At 39.4% G+C, this 17118-nt stretch overlaps 1 protein-coding gene across 1 annotated transcript; it reads left to right on the top strand.

Annotated features, from left to right (window-relative positions):
* Positions 1–33: 33 nt before the first annotated feature.
* FASTKD2 (FAST kinase domains 2) lies at positions 34–14476 on the top strand. The gene is made up of 12 exons (XM_083865280.1): positions 34–87; positions 750–1517; positions 1922–2025; positions 3430–3538; positions 4864–4987; positions 6123–6262; positions 6545–6717; positions 7107–7270; positions 7772–7990; positions 9118–9202; positions 10233–10347; positions 10803–14476. The coding sequence occupies exons 2-12, from the start codon at positions 858–860 to the stop codon at positions 10920–10922; spliced, it is 2013 nt and encodes a 670-aa protein (XP_083721406.1). The 5' UTR covers positions 34–87; positions 750–857; the 3' UTR covers positions 10923–14476.
* The last annotated feature ends 2642 nt before the right edge of the window (positions 14477–17118 follow it).

The following is a 17118-nucleotide window of genomic DNA, read 5'->3' as shown; positions in this document are numbered from 1 at the left end:
TCCCTCGGCACGCACCGTCCGGGTCGCGCGGCCCGCCGGGAGCTCGGGGCGCAGCGGGCCCGGTGTCACGGCGGTGCCGCGTGCGAGGTAACAGCGGCTGCCGCAGCCCCGGCCCGGGCCGGCCCTGCCCGGCCCCTTCCCGGCCCTGCCCGGCCGGCGCCTTCCCCACCATCCCTCCCGCGTGCTCCGAGCCGCGGCGGAGCCGCCGAAACACCTCTGTCCCCATGTAGTGTCCCGCCCTGCTGGGCAGCGCTCCCAGGGCCAGCGGGAAGTGATCCCGAAAGCCAGCAGCTTCTCCCCGGCGCCGGGAGAGCGAGCGCCCGCGGGTGTGCCGTGAAGGCGGCTCTCCCGCGGCATGGCAGGCAGGCTGGGACAGGCTGGCGGGTGGGATCCCGTTATCCGCTGCTGAAGCTCTGCAGGGACCCTCCAGAGCCCTGTCGGGTGATGCGTGTGCCTTAGGAAAAGACTCTGCTTCCCGGCAGAGGTCTCAGGTAGAGCAGGTAGAAGCAAGAGTTGATGCCTGGGCCGTCCTTGTGCTGAGATATTTGACTGAAATGTAGGAGATCAAATAAAAGCCTCTCTGCTCTGCCAACCATCTTCCGGGGATCTTTTACCAAGTTTTCTCCCTTCCTGTAAAATTGCGCAGATTTGGCAGTTGAAACTATTGGAATTGAAAGACTGAATATTGAGAATTCAATATTCAAAGAATTGAATAGTAACTAATTCATAACTTTCATTTGTTTTTACAGATGAGTGATCTTGTGCAGTTTCTTCAGAACTGTTTCCACTGGTAGAATGTCATCAGATCCCTTACTTTGAGTTGGCTTTTCAAATCTATTCATGAGGCATTAGCAGAAATGAATAAGAAAATAAGTTACTTGTTAAATACTGTTAGATGCGTGCATAGGTACAGTTCTGTGCTCACTCCCAAATCTTCAGCCACAACAAGAAAACACGTTTTATGGATTGGCAGATACAAGGATCCCTTAGGAAATGTGAACTTCAGGAAATTACTTTTAAATATTTTGCCTTCTCTGCACGGATCATCTCTTCGATTTGTATCTCAAAAGACAGATGTTTATAGCACAGGTGCAGAGGCTTTGGTGAGTGAAAAGGCTTCCCAGAGATCCTTGGAAGTTGAGAAGTTGGATGATTCTGGGAGCTTCAAGCCGAAGCACGTAGGGGATCAGAACGACCCGTTCTTTACCAGTCTCCAGAAATGCACCTGCCCTTGCGATGCGCTGGACTTGGCTTCAGAGGCAGCTGTTTCCATTAAGCACTACACAAACGCTCTGACCATGGCTTGGAGGCTCTTCAAAACGCTGTCGGAGGAGCAGCAGCGCTACGAGAAGCAGCTGATCTTTGAGCACCCAGTTTTCGCGAAGCTGTGCCAGGAGCTGCTGCGCGGCGCACGCGGGATGACGCGCGGGGACCTGGTGTTCAGCCTGCACGCCCTGGTGCACCTGGGGGTGCCACAGAACACACTCCTGGTCCAGACCTTGGTGAGAGTGTGCCAAGTAAGTATTTAAGTCCTTCTCCTAAATTTGGGCTGATTTACCAGTGGGTAAATCTAGGAAGCTGTGCAGCATCAGAGGGAGTTGGATTACATCCCTGGTTTAGTCTGATGTTCCGTGGAAATGGTTCTCACAATTCTTTTGTGTGTGCTTCTAATTTCCTTAACTTTAGAAACCCCTGCTTGATTTCAAATTTAAAAGAGGGAAGTCTCAAAAATCATTACCCCTTCCAAATCAGCTAAGTTTGACTGGTGTGAGACCCTGTGGGCTCTGCAGAATTGAAGCTTGTAAATTGACTTTTGAGGGGAAAAAACAAAATGGCGGGTATAGATTAAGAGGGATCAGTTTTTATTTTCTGAAACTTTTACTGGTTTAAAGTAATCTGACATTGTCAAAACTTTTAACAGGAGAAGCTCAATCAACTCGATAACCGATGTATCTCAGTTTTGGCAACTACTTTAGCAGGGATGGATAAAGACAAGAATGTGAGCGCTCTTCAAGCTGGATTACAGTGAGAAAAATATATCTTTCACATGTCCTTCGTATTTAAATGTTGTTTGAATGCATGTCTGTTAGGAGTCATCAAGGGTATGTCTGCACATAGAATATGTGGTTTTAGGATTGAAATGATCACATGAGATAAGAGCTGTGTTAGACAGTGAATTTTGGCACTCACACTGTCTTTGCAGTTTCAAGGAGGAAGGCTTCCAGTGGTAAAGGGTACTAGACTGGTCCACAGGGAATTGTGTTCTGACTGCAGCTTCACCATGTGATGTTGATAAAGTCCCTTCACATTATCTATCCCTTTTTCATCTGTATGCAGACAGGAAGTAATGAAACTATCTTCCATAGGGACCTGTCCGATTTTTCATGATGAAAAACATTGCTTAATAGCCTGGAAATATTTTCTTACAGTTCAGTAAGTGAAAACTCAGATGAAGACTAGTTGTGTCCAGCAAGTCCCTCTGTGTAGTGATTTATCAGGATAACTTATTTGGCTTTTTTTCTGGGCCCCTGCGATTTATGTGTGTAACCAATCTGCTCACTCTCATGAGATGGATTTTATTGAGGTTATCACAAAACTCACCATGGGTTAGTACTTTTGACCCTGTATTACATTCTGCTTTGAGAAAGTGGATGTGATACCCAAAAACCAGGTTCTCCTAGAAGCATGGGTACACAGTTCTTAAAAGTTGATGGAAAGCAGGAGTCCTGTCTGGAGCTCTGACCCTTTTGTACAGATTAATTTCAGACTAGTGCACTGCCTTAGAAAGTGACACTTCATATTTTTGTAGGTATGTTTACCTGTGCAGGTATATTTAAGGGTGGTTCAGACATAACAATTACAGTACCACCCACTGTGCCAGAAAAGAAGTGCTAGGAGTGCCCCTTCATCTTGTGCCTATGATTCCGTGTTACCTCCTTCTGTTCAGCCCACAGCACTGCTTGATTTTATTCCCCACTTGCATCCAGTTGTTGTCTGTGTCCATTCCTGAGTTTCCTGTCTGTTTCAGAACTTGCCTGCACATCAGTGATTTAAAGACAAAAGTGTGCAATTTTCTTTTTCTGCAGAAGGGTTGAAGGGTCCTTGAGGTTGATCAGCACTCATATTTGCACTGTCACATGTACAGCTTGGTCAGGTGCCCCTGCTGTTAAGTGTATCAGCATCAACATTTATCTAGCAGGATTAACATTAAGAAAGCATTTATAATTGTTTATAATTGTTTCCATGTGTATAATATCTGTGCTGCAACGATGTCATGTAGAGTTAAGGCAGCATTTCAAAAAAAGGAAGACAGGAGAGGAGCAGGGAATTGCAGCTTTAACTTGAGGGGGTACATCAGTGAGAAAGAATGGGGGTACTTACCTGTTTCTGCTGAAATGAGGAGAGCTCTTGTGTGTGTTTCTCCATTAGGTTACTAGTGGAGCAGCGCATTTCAAGTATCAAAGACATCTTTGTTCTGCAAAACTTGATGAAATGCCTGGGAAAAGGTGCTCCACTTTTTCTGAAAAGGAAATTAGAGGTAAAGTAGTTGGAGGCTCATTTTTACTCCCACAAAGCCTGTGCTCTTGCATCATTTATAAATTGTGTATGGTTCTTTGCAGACGCTGAAAGAGAAAATGTAATAGAAAGGTAACTGTATTTGCTATATGCATCATAGTCCATCTATTTCTGTAGAAAGAACTTATATTTGGAAGCTGGTAACAAAAGGAATTGAGGTAGCAAAACAGCAGTGCCCTCACCTCTTTGGGTTGGCCACATGGTGTTTCACAGAAGTGCTTACAGGCTGTTTCCTGATTGCCTTGCCCAGCCTGTGACTGAAGATGAGGTGACAGAAAACTGTGATGGGGCTGTGATGAGGCTGTGTCCAGTAACTGAACAGGGCAGAAGGACTGGCAGAACTCCCCAAGCTCATGGTCTTGTTTATCTATGTATGTGATAGGTCCCCTGGAAGCACAATGGCTGGGACCAGGCTGTAGGTTTTATGGCAGGGTGTACTGGGTTTTGTCCCCTGATTTAAAAACCCATTTGGAAAACTTCTTTCAAACAGGGCCTGCCAGTGTTTTCATCACATAACTGAAGGGCTCTGAAGTCAGAGGTTTTAATAGCATTCATGAAACATCATAAAACTGAGAGGAAAATAACATTTGCACTTGTTAACTAAAGGGAGCACTTAATTTTCTAAGCCCACAGGGCAATTTCTTATCATAGATACATTTTGTATTTAACCTCTGATACGTGTATAGTAAAAATACTGTATTTTAACAGCCAATATAATTTCTAGGTTTTTTCAACTGTCATTTATATCAATCTAATGATGGTTTTGATAAATGAAATCTCCTTTCTGGCATCAGAGCTGACCTCTCTCAGTCCACATTTGTAGCTGGGTGTTTGTATAAAATGCAGGCCACTCGCATATGTTGAATAATCACTTTGGAGGCTTACAGCTTTCATGCACATGCAAAACTCTAATTGGAGTACTATGAACTTTTAAGTTAACTGTAAACTGTTTTATTTCTGCTACTTTCTTAAGGGTTGGTAGAAGATGTATATTCATAGTGTTTGGAAATGACCTTTACTGAGACTTTTTTCTTTTAAAATAACCATATAAAGGCAAATTGCTGGAAACCTGTGTAGTCACACATTTCTAGAGCAGTTGACCTGCTATAATTGTGTATTAAGAAATTGACAGCAGTTATTATATACTTTTACTGGTTTTTTGCTTCTTTTTCTTTCATATAAATCTGAACTAAGGACTTTGGAAAAGTTTTGGTGATAATGTCTTCACCAGAAAGCAATGATAATACCTGAAGAATGAAGGATTTAATAAACTCTGGTTCACTTTAGATGGCAGCTGTGAGAGAAATAGACGGTTTGACTTTCCCGAATGCTCTGCGTATGTTTTTGGCTCTTGCTGCAATGAACTATTGTTCCCTTCCAATCCTGAATGCCTGCAGTAAAAAGATCCAGGGTAAGAAAAAAATATGTTAATTAAATTTCCTTTCCTTATACCAAATTCTTCCTAATTATTGTCTCATCTCCCTTTTCTGATTTCCTTTAAAACTCAGGAAACATATTTATTTTACAGGATATTATAGTTATGTGGAGCCATTTGACAAGCACCAGGACAGAAAATTACTGATCAATAATAAAAGCAAATAGCTCTTGTCATCTCTGCCCTTCTTAACATTTATCTGAATTATGTATTTTTCTTTACATTTTTCTGTACGCAGGATTTAAGAAAAAGAATTTAATTTTAGCAAGGAAAAGAGACTTCAAATAAAATTTTACAACAAATCTGAATTGGAAGTTGACAACTTACAGGATGGATTGGTGACTTTGTGTGATTAGTTGGTAAACTAAAGGGAAAACAGCATTTCCTTGATTACTGGATTTAATTATTGAGTACTGCTTAATAATTAACCTCATGCTGTAGTCCTTAAAAATACTAAATGAAAGCTAATGCTTTCACCTCTCTCCGAACTGTTCCAATACATTGCTTAAGTATATGTGGTCAATATGTGTTGATTCATGCTTAAAACACGTAAGAATTTGTGTCTTAAAAAGCATTAGGGTAGCAAAATAGCATTTTAATAGAAATTACCCAGAAACGTTGAGGCTGTTTGTACAGTCTTTGTTTGTCCTGGTCATTCATATATGTTAGGACACAATGTTTAATTGCACATCCTGGCTTCTCCCATAGGACTTTCACCACACTCAGCATAGAGGCCAAGTGGCATACACAGAAGGAGCAGTGACTTTCTTCAGCATTTTTTTTTTTAGTGCATGCTGAAAATCAAAAATCCCAGAACAGAAAACATTCCGGGAGCACAGTTTTCTTACTTATTTTGTTAATTTGTCCCTCTTTGCTGATTAATGTATTGTAGCTTGATTCTAGCTCAGTTTGGTTTCTTCTCTCTCTCGGTTTCTTAATGTGCTTTAGCTCAGTTGAGCTTTGCCTAGCTAGTCACAATCTTCTACAATTTCTTATCATATTTTTCCCCTCCTCCACACCTTAAGCAAACTGTTCCCACAGTGTCTTAATGTCTCCAACCTACAGGTCCCATTGCTTTTTATCATTCTTCCGTCTCTGACCTTTTTTACAGAAAATGTCCATGATCTTCCATTTCGGCAGTTAATTCTCATTCTGGAAGCTTGTCACACTCTCCTGTACCGTAATGTAAAACTCTTTTCAGCATTAGCAGACTATGTTAATTCTACTGCCTACCTTTGGGACAAAAGACAGGTAAATTTTTTGATACCAAATAATTTATAGCAGTACTATTAGAGTATTTGCTGCTTCCATTTTACCTTTCCTCATGTTTGTGCTTGATATTGGGAGAATAAATGTTTATGAATACCAATCTGATAAAGCTGATAGTTACATTGTTAAAATGCTGATCTATTTATTGATAAGTAAAGAAGCAAAAGTTTTGAAGAATTTGCTTTCATTAAAAATGTCTTCTATGAAATCAACAGGATCAATTTCACTGGTTTTCTTGACTTATAAAACTATCTTTTCTTTTAGATTATCCTTTTTCTCTCTGCCTGCGAGACACTTGGCTTTCAGCCTACTGAGTTGCTGGATTTTTTTGCTGAGAAGGTGATAGAAGACCCTGATTTCCTCAACTTGAAAAACCTTTTGATTGCTCTTCGAGTGTATTCACGACTCAACCATGTTCCCAGAGTCCAAAAGCATCTGTAGGTTTCTATTTAGAGTGCCTGATAATATGTTACATAGTCATTACAGGGTAATGTAGGGCAAGTAGTATTTCATTTTATTTATGAAAGAGCTCATAATCCTGTTTCATTCCTCTGTAAGGTAAATTGCTGTGTCTTTTTATATTTTTTCTAAATACGATTTTTTTTCTCTAACTGAAAGACCAACCAGGTTCTAGACTGACCTAGGCTACTAAATCTGTTGATAGGTAGCTGTATCCTCAAAGTAAGAATCAAACACTAATGTTAGATAACACAAAATATAACTATACAAGATAATAAATATTTCTAAGTTGTATTTTTGTTTGAAATATGTATTTTATGTAGCCCTATTTGTGTACTTAGATTGTGTACTTCTCCTTTTGCAAAAGGTTTTTTGAGACTCTTCATAGCTGCTTGAATAAGTGTCTTCCTCAGATTTCCAACACAGAACTGCTGAAGGCAGTGTATGCACTTGGCATCTTAGGATATCTTCCCCATCGTGCACTTGATGAGCTGCTGCAAAAAGACAGCAAGGATGAACTTTTACTGTCAGGTCAGACCTTACTTTGTCATATTCTTGTTTTAAACAGGATGTCTCCCTGTCTATGTAATTTGTTGTAATTGTGTTAGAAGATTAGAAATTAAAGAATACAAGCGTGGTTAATATTAAATTTGAAGCCCTCAAGACAAAGCTAATTGGTGATGGTGATCTGAGTGATCTGGGTCTGCACTAGGGAATCAGGCTTATTGTCTTGGGCCCCATGGAGGCAACAGTTTAACAGCAGATGTGCACTTAAACATAGGAACTCTTAATCTTTGCAAACTAACTTTTGTACCTGGAGTCATGAGTACAAGTGGATTTGGAATGCTCTGAGTTACAATAAGGTCCTTGGAATGGTTTGTAGAAGAATGTGGTTTCCATATTACAATTTTGTACAGCTAGTAGAGTAGTCAAGTGGAATTTGCTATGCTAGAACAGACTATAAATGATAAAAAAATGAAAAATTCTGTGGGATAATATATTGTATGTAATATTTTTTGTATCCTTTTTCAGATGATCCTAAAGAACAAAACACAGTGATGCTTCGCTGCGTGAAAACATGTATGGAACTTGACAGCCCTTCTTTCACAAAGCCTGCATTTGTGCCGACTGAGAATTTGTCCTCATTAGTATCTCTTAATCTCAGAAAGGCTCAGGAGGCACTGATAGAACTTCTGGGAGATGAGAACATGTTCCGGCAAAATGTTCGACTGTCATACGGATATCGTATTGGTATGAAGCAGTATTACTGTCATACTACTTTTAATTTGGATTTATAGTCCCCAAAATAAAAAGATGGTAATAAATTTGCATATGGTGCAAGTGATTAAAAGTTTAATACTTTGAAGATAGTCTTTTAACAAATGATGTCATTGATTGGTGAATCTACTTTTAATGATGCTTCTGTTAAAGTTTTTAAGTCTGTTTACCAAAACTTATATATATGATTTCTCTTGTTTACAAAACTGCTTTGGACTTTTTTTCAGGCGTCAACAAGCAGATGTTAATTGTACATAAATTCAATGTGGCCAACTTTGAGAGAGTTGACATGTTAGTACCAAATCATGTTAGAAACAAAGTCAGACAGCAGCTGCCCTTTTTTCTCTTTTTTCTCTTTTTTCTCTTTTTTCTCTTTTTTTTCTCTTTTTTTGCTTTTTTCTCTTTTTTCTCTTTTCATTCTTTTTTCTCATTTTTCTCTTTTTTCTCTTTTTTCTCTTTTCATTCTTTTTTCTCTCTTTTTTTCTCTCTTTTATCTCTTTTTTTCTCTTTCTCTCTCTTTCTCTCTCCTTCTCTCTCTTTCTCTCTCTTTCACTTTTTTCTCTTGTTTCTTCCCTGAAGTTCTGGCTAAGATTTAGGCTCTACTTTCATTTATGAAATGAGATATGACTTCTTTTGTTTTCTCTTACGTTTTGATATTGCCTTTTTTGTTTTGTTTTGTTTTGTTTTGTTCCAGCCACCTAGCTTACCAGTTTTCCTGTACTAGTAATAATTTTATTCCTAAATGTTTCTAATAAGGAATTGGATTGTGGGGAAATCCAGTAAGCATGACAGACTGCGATCAAGAGTAGTTTCTTTAAATGATGATTTCACTCCATAAACTTAAATCTGCAGTTTCCAGAAACAATTTTTTTTCTTGAGATGGGCAAGCTATAACTTTATATTCTTTGCAGGGAGGGAAAAGCTATCAGTAATAATTCAATTATTAGAGAACAGCAATTAGAAACAGTCCAGTGATGGTGTCTATTAACTTTTTAAAATGAGCTGTTCATTTGAAAACACTTTGAACAATTAATGGGTTCAAATGACAACATTAATTTTAACCTCTTGCAGAGTTAAATGTTTTGTTGTTTTGTTTTCAGATTTTGAAATCAGAATGGATTCAGACAGAAAGAAAGTGCTCCCCATAGTTGCAACAGATGATCATCCTGACTCACAAGTTCAGAGGTCTCTTTTTTTGACTGCATATTTTTTCTAGCGTGCTAGTTTTATTTGCATGTATCCCATCCAGTTACTTCTTTGGTTCACTGGTTTGAAAAAGCGAAGTAGATAATTCAGTTGTTATTTGTGCTGGCTGGACTATCCAAAAGTTGCCACGCCAGTGCAGAGCAACAATTCATTCAGCTCAATACCTTCTTCTAACAGAGGCTAACACTTTAACATTTCAGAGAAAGAGGCAGGAAGAATGATGTGATACTCTTGTAATGAATGCAGGTAGCAATTTTTAAAAAAGTATTTGTCCAATTAAACATTCAGTCATTCTCTCAAGTCTCAAAAATTTGAATCTCAGTGATATGTTATGGCAGTTAATTCAGCTACTGAAGTATAATTTGAATAAAAAGGATCATCATATCCACATTTTAGGTGATAAATTTAATCTTATGTAGAAGACTGACCTCTCAGTAACTGAAGCAGGACATATATCATTTAAGTAATGCTTAAGCAGAACTGGGTAATACTTAACATTTATGTGCTGGATCACTGCACAGCAATGTATTTTGTACAGTTTGCTTTTTGATAAAAGGAGGGCTAGTGGACTGTGTAACAGAAATTCAGTGTTCCAAGGCATTCAGCTTTCCTCACCCTTCCAAATAGGTTATTATGACAGGAAGTGACTGATTCTGAATATCATTAACAAAGAATCAAAGTAAATGCAGAATCTGTCAGATTAGTAGAGAATGTTGAATTATCTCTTTCCTTCTTATTGTGGGAGAAGTGGAGATCTAAGTACCTAATTCTGCTGTAGGTATTTGAGTAGATGCTGGTACTTGTGTGAAGCTCATGGAAGAAAAGAGTCTAAATTACTTAAACCTGAAGAAGGAAGAGGATAATGAAATTTGTGGAGTCCCAATATTTTTGCCTACCAGAAAGACACATGTATATTCTGCAGTGCTAATGGACATCATTGAATCATTGTCTTATAAATGATTATTCTGTATTTGTACAGTGAAGTATTCCCTACTTTCCTTGGTTGCAGGTTGGCTTTTCTGTTTGCTCCTATGTCTGCCTTCTGTCTGGGTACAACACACCCCCAGGGGAAGCTGGCAATGAAGAAACGGCATCTCAGTAAACTGGGCTATCATGTGATTCTGGTGAGGAGAGCCCTGTTACTGTCTGTGTTCCAGTCCTGTTAGCAGCACAGTGAGGAGAATGTTTGGTAGATCAGGCTTTGTTCTTCAAAGCACGAAGGTTTACCAGGAATGGTGGGCTTTCTCCAGAGTGCTAATTGTGCATCATTTCTAGTTAGAAGGTAGTGGTGCCTTCACTAGGGAGAAAAGAGAGAGCAACTCTAAAAGACAAGCTACTACTTACCATTATCAGTAAATAAGTATTGAAGGTAAAAAAAGTCAAGCCACGAATTGCTTTGTACCTGAGAAACCTATGTGTCTTTGGCTTATTTCCCTGATTTTTATAGACTCAATGATTCAAGTGAACTTGTTTTCAGAATATAACTTCCTGTGGCTTTCTCATTGCTGAGTGCTTGGTTTGTAGGACAGGGTGGTTTGGACAATAGAAGTAAAGTCCCTGTCCTTTTATTTTTTTACAGATCCAGAACAAGAAGTTTCAGGAAATGAGAAATGAAGATGCGGTTGAGTTTTTGAAAAGAAAAATTTATTCAGAAGATGCTTTTTCTTTTCCTGAAGCAACTTTGCAGGATAATAATTAAACTAAGAGTTTTGGGTCTCCTGATTTCTCTTTTTCTTGTGTAATTACTGTAAGGATTTTAACAGAAGAGATAGTTTTATACACAGCTGCCTGCTCCACCATACTACTGAGTAACAAAAGTTTGTGAAATGAACACTGCCTGCTGATAGTGGGGGCTTTCTTTTGTGAAGTGGGAGCAGATTTTCTTCAGTGGAAGGAAATAATTGATCCAAAAAGCACTCTGACATCTATTGCTGTTGCCATGTCTTAATTTAATCCCTACTTTGCTTCCCCTCCTGCATGCTCTTAGTCAGATTTCTCTGTTCTCTTAAGCTAAACCAGGGAAAAGACGTAACTGTTTCGAGCTGTTGGAATCTGGCCTACAGCTAGGCACTAGAAGGATTTCCTTCAACTATATAGTTCTTTATGCAGAACTATATATGGTAAATCAGTAAATAACTAAGCCTAAGTGGTATATTAAAAGAGCCAGTCATGTGGAAGCTTTCTGAAAAAGATCAATCTCACTCAGTTTGCAGAAGTGTAGCCCAGTAATGGTCCTGTTTGTTGTGTGCTTTTTCTTTTGAACCCTTTTCTTCAATGCTACTGTAATAGATTTTGATGCTTCTCACTGCAAGAATACAGATCTGCTGTGTCTTTATAAGCTGACTCCTCTCTATTTCTGGTATTAGGAGCTCAAATTTGTTCATTACACCCTGTGATGCATCTCCACTGACCTGTTATGTAGTGGTGCAATTGATTATGTTGGCAGAGCTCTAGAACTGCAAAGCAGCTTTGGACCTTTGATAGGAGCAGAGAGAACTGATACATCTTTTCTGTTCTTGGTAACATGAACTGATAAAAGGAATTTTGATCTGCTGAATTTGCTCAAGTTGCTAACAGCTGGCTTGTTTCTGCGGTGTAATCAGATCTTCACTCACAATTTTGCTGTAGCACAGTCACAGGCCCATGGGTATGAAGGGAAGCAGGGAAGCAGCAATACTTTCTACAGTGACTCTGTGCTACCTAACCGTGGTGCCCTTGCTTCACTTGCTAAGCTACAAGCACTGTGCTCTTTGTCTTTCTGAAGTAGCATGGACACATGGTTACGGTACTACAATGGTGATCTAAAAAAGGTATTACAGCAGTGAGATAAGGCAGAAAAAAACAATATGCTTAGAAAAATTCACTGCCCAACTTTTTGTGGAACATGTAGATAGAATATGGTGCATATTTATGAAGGAAGCAGTGCAACCAAAGCAGCATGGCCACCTTTCTGTAGCAGAGAGAGCTGTTCAGCATTTCAGTCTCTGAAATGCAGCATGTGCAGAAAAACAGGTTTGAGGAAATTGTCAAACTTAACAGCCAGAGCAGAGATCATCTGCCTGACTTGATGAGAATTTTGTTATGCTCCCTGTTTGGATCTACTTTAAGGAAGCGCTGTCTGTGAAGCAGGCTGGTCAGTGCCCTTCTGTTGTTCTGAGCTGGACTCATGGTCCCAGCCTGCACTGGAGGATGAAATATTCTGTGCTGGAGGGCCAGGTAGCACACAGAGCTGTGTTTGAGAAAGTAATCGGTGCTGTTCAAGCTGGAAACCTGCAAACCAATACAGCCGTATCAGCCGTGGCTCTGGACTGGGTGAGGAGCTGCTTCCTACAGCTGTTCTGAGCTTTTCAGTCAAGTCCTCAGTCGTAGGTATGTAAATTCAGGGCAGAACACAGACAGGGGTGCCAGCACCCTGGACAGAACTAACCACCAGTGGGTACAAAATGGCACAGCCTGTTAATAAACTAGCTAATCACTATATATTCTTTCTTAAACACCTTGTGAGTAGGTAGAAACTTATACAAGCAGGGTAGAAGTGTAGTAGTCAGCCATAAGGATCACCTTGCTTACTAAAGTTTCTTGCTCTGTGCTCTCTCAATAATTTATGTCGTTTCTATGTCATCTGCACTGATTCGGAGTTCCAAGCATTATGTAGCTGCTGCCAGACTTCAGAGCTGTGAGTTTCTTGGATCTTTACATATGCTAAAAGCTAGTTGCTGAAAATAAACCCACATTTTTCAGGTGTTTAACATGTAGTAAAGAAGATCTAATCCCCTGTTCTGTGCATTACAATCTATATTTAGAATACCGTTCTCTCCTGAATCATTATTAAAATTAGTGGGAGACTCGCAATGAAAATCAACAACAATTATTTTGTGTCTGTAATTATGGGGTTTGTCACTGCATGGAGTACTTGGTGTGAAAGGTGCAAACCTCTCTTTTTAAGCCAAACAAGTACAAATGAATGATGTTAGCTGACCTGCCAGTGAGGCTACTGGAGATGTAAGCTGCATATTTTTCTACCATTTTCACAGTTGCCTTCAGATTCAGGAAGATGTGTTTCTAACCTTTGTTCACACTTGGAACATTTCGTTAGTGCAATGGCTGGAAATTGTTTCTCAATGAGGAGTGAGAAACAAGGAAGCTGCATATGGCTTTATTTCATACAGCCCATGGATGTATCTTATTAATGAATGGGACCCAGACATTTGCTGTGATGTTTGACTGACTAAAGGTACTTCAAGGGTGTATTGAGTCTGTAGCAAGCCAGTGTTCTCAACTCCATGTGAAATGAAAATAGGTAATTCATCAAGTAAACTGAATTGCTGAAGCAAGGGAGGATTTTCAGTGAAATGAAGGCTTGTTAAAGAAAGTATAGGGCTTAGAGTAATTATGTATCTATGACTTAAAGACAGGGGACTCAGCTGCAAAAAGCAGCCATCTATTTGACCAGACTCTCATAGGAAGGCACTACACTTTATTGCTGAGCCACAAAGAAGTCAGGAAAGTAGAAGCACATCTTTCCTTCATTCTGAGTGATGAAATACTGGACTTCAGTATTTGTCCTGCCCATCTCAAAGAAACAAATGCTGCCTTTCGTGATTCCTGGTTTTTACATGCTCCTTGCTGTTAGACATTATTTTATTCATAAATCTTGTCTAATTATAAAACAGTAAAATGACATGATAAAGCTGGATTATCTGGTAATGTTTCCTTGAGAATGATGCATATGCTATTCATGTTGCAAAATCTCCACATCATCAGAAAGTTATACATACAAAAGGGTGACAAAGTTAGATCATTGTCATATATATCATACAATCAAAAAGAAAACACTGAAAGGAGGATTTACAAATGTAAGTTATATGGCAAATTTCACAGGCCCAAGGATCCATGTTAAGCATTGCAGGATGTGTGAACAGATCTACAATGAAAGCAAGAAACAAGCAAAAGATGTGGGGTGCAAAGGTTAGGAAGGTTCTTGCATTAACAGAAAATAAACTGATACCACTTGAGCAAAAATGAAACAAGTTTTGTGAATTAAGGCAAAATGAGAACAGTGAGGGTTTGGAAAAAACAAACTTTCTTCATAAACAGCTGGATTTGCAGACCCTGATGATCTGCAGTTCTCTCCTGCTTGGATTTCCTCATGTTTAAAACTACTTTTGAACCCTAACTCCAGTCTTCTCAAGGTATGAAATATTCTGGCCACTCATTTCACAAGCAGGAACTTTTTAAAATTTCCACCTTGGTCTCAAAATGATAAAGATATTCATAAGTGACTGGGAAAGAGGGACTAAAAGTTCATTGCTAGAATGTGATTTTTGTTAAGAAATTAGAATCTAAATAAACTGGATCTTGATTTAAAGGCTGTTTCTAAGGTATTGCAACAATTTTTGCATGGACAAGAGGTTGAGTAATGCTTTGTATGCAGAGATCTAGAGATATGGCTCTGGTTAACTGGTAAAGTGAAGAAAATACTGAGTCTTCCCTCTGACTGTCTCCCACCCACCTCCCCCCCCCCCCGCCTCTGGTCATTGCAGTAAGTATTGTTGTACATTGCCATTTGTTAATATTGAGGTGTTCTCTTTGCACACAAATATCAGTGCATGTAACTCTGCATGAACGAGGTTCCAGTTTCAATATCTCTTTACTGACATTAGAATATTGGAATTAAAATAGAACTGCAGGTGTTTTGCAGAGCTCAAAAAAGGTGAAATGTGCTGAAATTAGTTATTTCAGAACAAAACCAGAGCCATAGTTATCTGATGGTTGTGACATGCATAGTTTTAAAGAGGGTATGGTACTTAAGCATAGGTTTTACTGAACATGTAAATCTTGTGGTATTGGGGTTTTTTGCTGTAGTAACCACAGCAGTTTTAGTAGTTCTTAATCTCTTTTAACTGATGCAAATATAATAGAATTCTGAACTACGTTAAAATCAGTCCATCCAGCTGTAGCAGGTTTCCCCCCCTTTTTCAGTATTTCTGGGCAACAGTGGTATAAAGTGAAAATATATGAATGTGGTGGCAATTGTGAATAGCTACCCAGAAATAATAAGAAGGAGAATTGGTATTTGTCTGCAGCAAAAGTCCCTGTGTCCACAGATAATCAGTGAGCTTTTTGTTTCATCCTGTTTCTCTCTCCGAAAATGCTCCTACGAGTACTCCAGTAACATTGTTGCCATAGCACCTATTAAAGCCTAGATAAACTCACTTTATGAAGCAAGATGAATTTTTTTTTTATAAACAGAAGAATTTCTTCTCACTTTTCACTGCTATAGGTAAGGGACTCTATACCTTACAGACAGGGACATTTTTTTACTGAACATTCCTGATTCTTGAATGGGTGCCATAGTTTATTCTTATCAGTTCAATTCACAAAGGGCACTTCCAAAATCTTCTGTATTTCCCTGTTTGATTTTCATGGTATAGATTCTGCTGCATAGGTTACCTATACTCGATCACGATTTAGAAAGGTGGGGAAATATGTGGGGACAGTGGGGAAAGGGAGAGTGGCTGCTCAGCTGGTTTGGATTAAAGTCAGGGCACTAGAGCAAATATACACCAGCTGAGGCAGTGGCTTTACTACTTCAAAGCAAAAAACTTGAAGTGTTAAGTGAGCACAGTTTTCTCCTGCAATAGGGAGCAGTTGGTGAATTGGCCTCTGCACAGAGGCCCATGTAAATAGCAACAATTGTCATTGAAGTCTTGATTTGTGCTGATACAGATGAGATATGATTCAGGAAATACACAATGGCCTGTTGTAGAGGAGCCCACATTTGAAATGTCATTCACATAATAAAAGACTATTTAATCTTTAAAAGTATATGTACTGAAGACCAATATTGGTTTGTCATTTGCCCTTGTGATTGCTCAGCAGTTAGATATCAACTTTATCAGAACAGCAGTTCCTTGACACACAGAACTCTCCAGAAAAGACAAAGGAAGAGCCCTTGAACACTGCACTGTATGGGGCAGAAAGAGGGCAAAGATGATGATGCATTTGTATTTCTTGGTTTAGAATATCCTTCATTTTGCCAATGAATTATTTGTTCCAGGGACATGATAACTTCTAAATGAATCTTCAGTCTGGGTCAATTCTGTATAAGTGGAAGGAACATGATGGAGAGGTGAAAAGTAAAGCAGACAAAAAGTTTTTCTGTGCCTGTGTGTTTGGAGATTTGCTCTGTATTAGTCTGTGCTCAAGGAGCAGTGCAAAATGGTGAGTGCCTGTTGTGGTTTGAAAGCAAAATGAATGAGAGGCTTCAAGTCAGAGATATAATTTAATAAGAAGAAAGGTAAAAAGGTAAAAGTAAAATAAAATAAAATAAATGCAATAACACAAAGGATCAATGACAGAGTCAGAATACAACCTGAGCAGGATGGTGGAAGCAGTCCAGGTGAGGTGCTCTTCCTGAAGCAGTGATCCTGTAGAAAGGTCTGGCAGCCCTGCTCCTCTGGGAATCCAGTGGATAAGTGCTACCTGCACTGTCCCACATACCAGCTTATATCCAAGTGAGAATGCTTGGCTCCTCCCCCTGGGCAGAGCATCTCACAATAGCATGAGAAGTGTGAAATGGGTCCTTGATGGCCCATTAACAGAGATAACCCCTGGAGGGAGTTACCTGTGACTCCTGGGTCATTAGCAGAAGACATCTCAAAGGTGTTAATGGGCCATTAGCAGAAGACACTCCAAAGGCCATTAGCAGAAGAGGCAGGGGGCTTGGGAAAACACTAGCCCACCTGGTTTCAACAGTTCATGAAAATGGTGATAGAATAAATACTTTGTGTACATCCTACACTGCAACCCAGGACAGTGCCTCACTGATGTCAGCAAGAAGACTTTCTTTTCAGAAGAAATCCCCACAAAAGGTAATATTGAGGAGGATGAAA

Source organism: Zosterops lateralis (genome assembly GCF_965231275.1).
Source record: "Zosterops lateralis genome assembly, chromosome: 7".
Taxonomy (NCBI): Eukaryota; Metazoa; Chordata; class Aves; order Passeriformes; family Zosteropidae; genus Zosterops; species Zosterops lateralis.
Note: the sequence above shows the minus strand (reverse complement) of the source record. Positions and strands in the feature narration are given on the sequence as shown.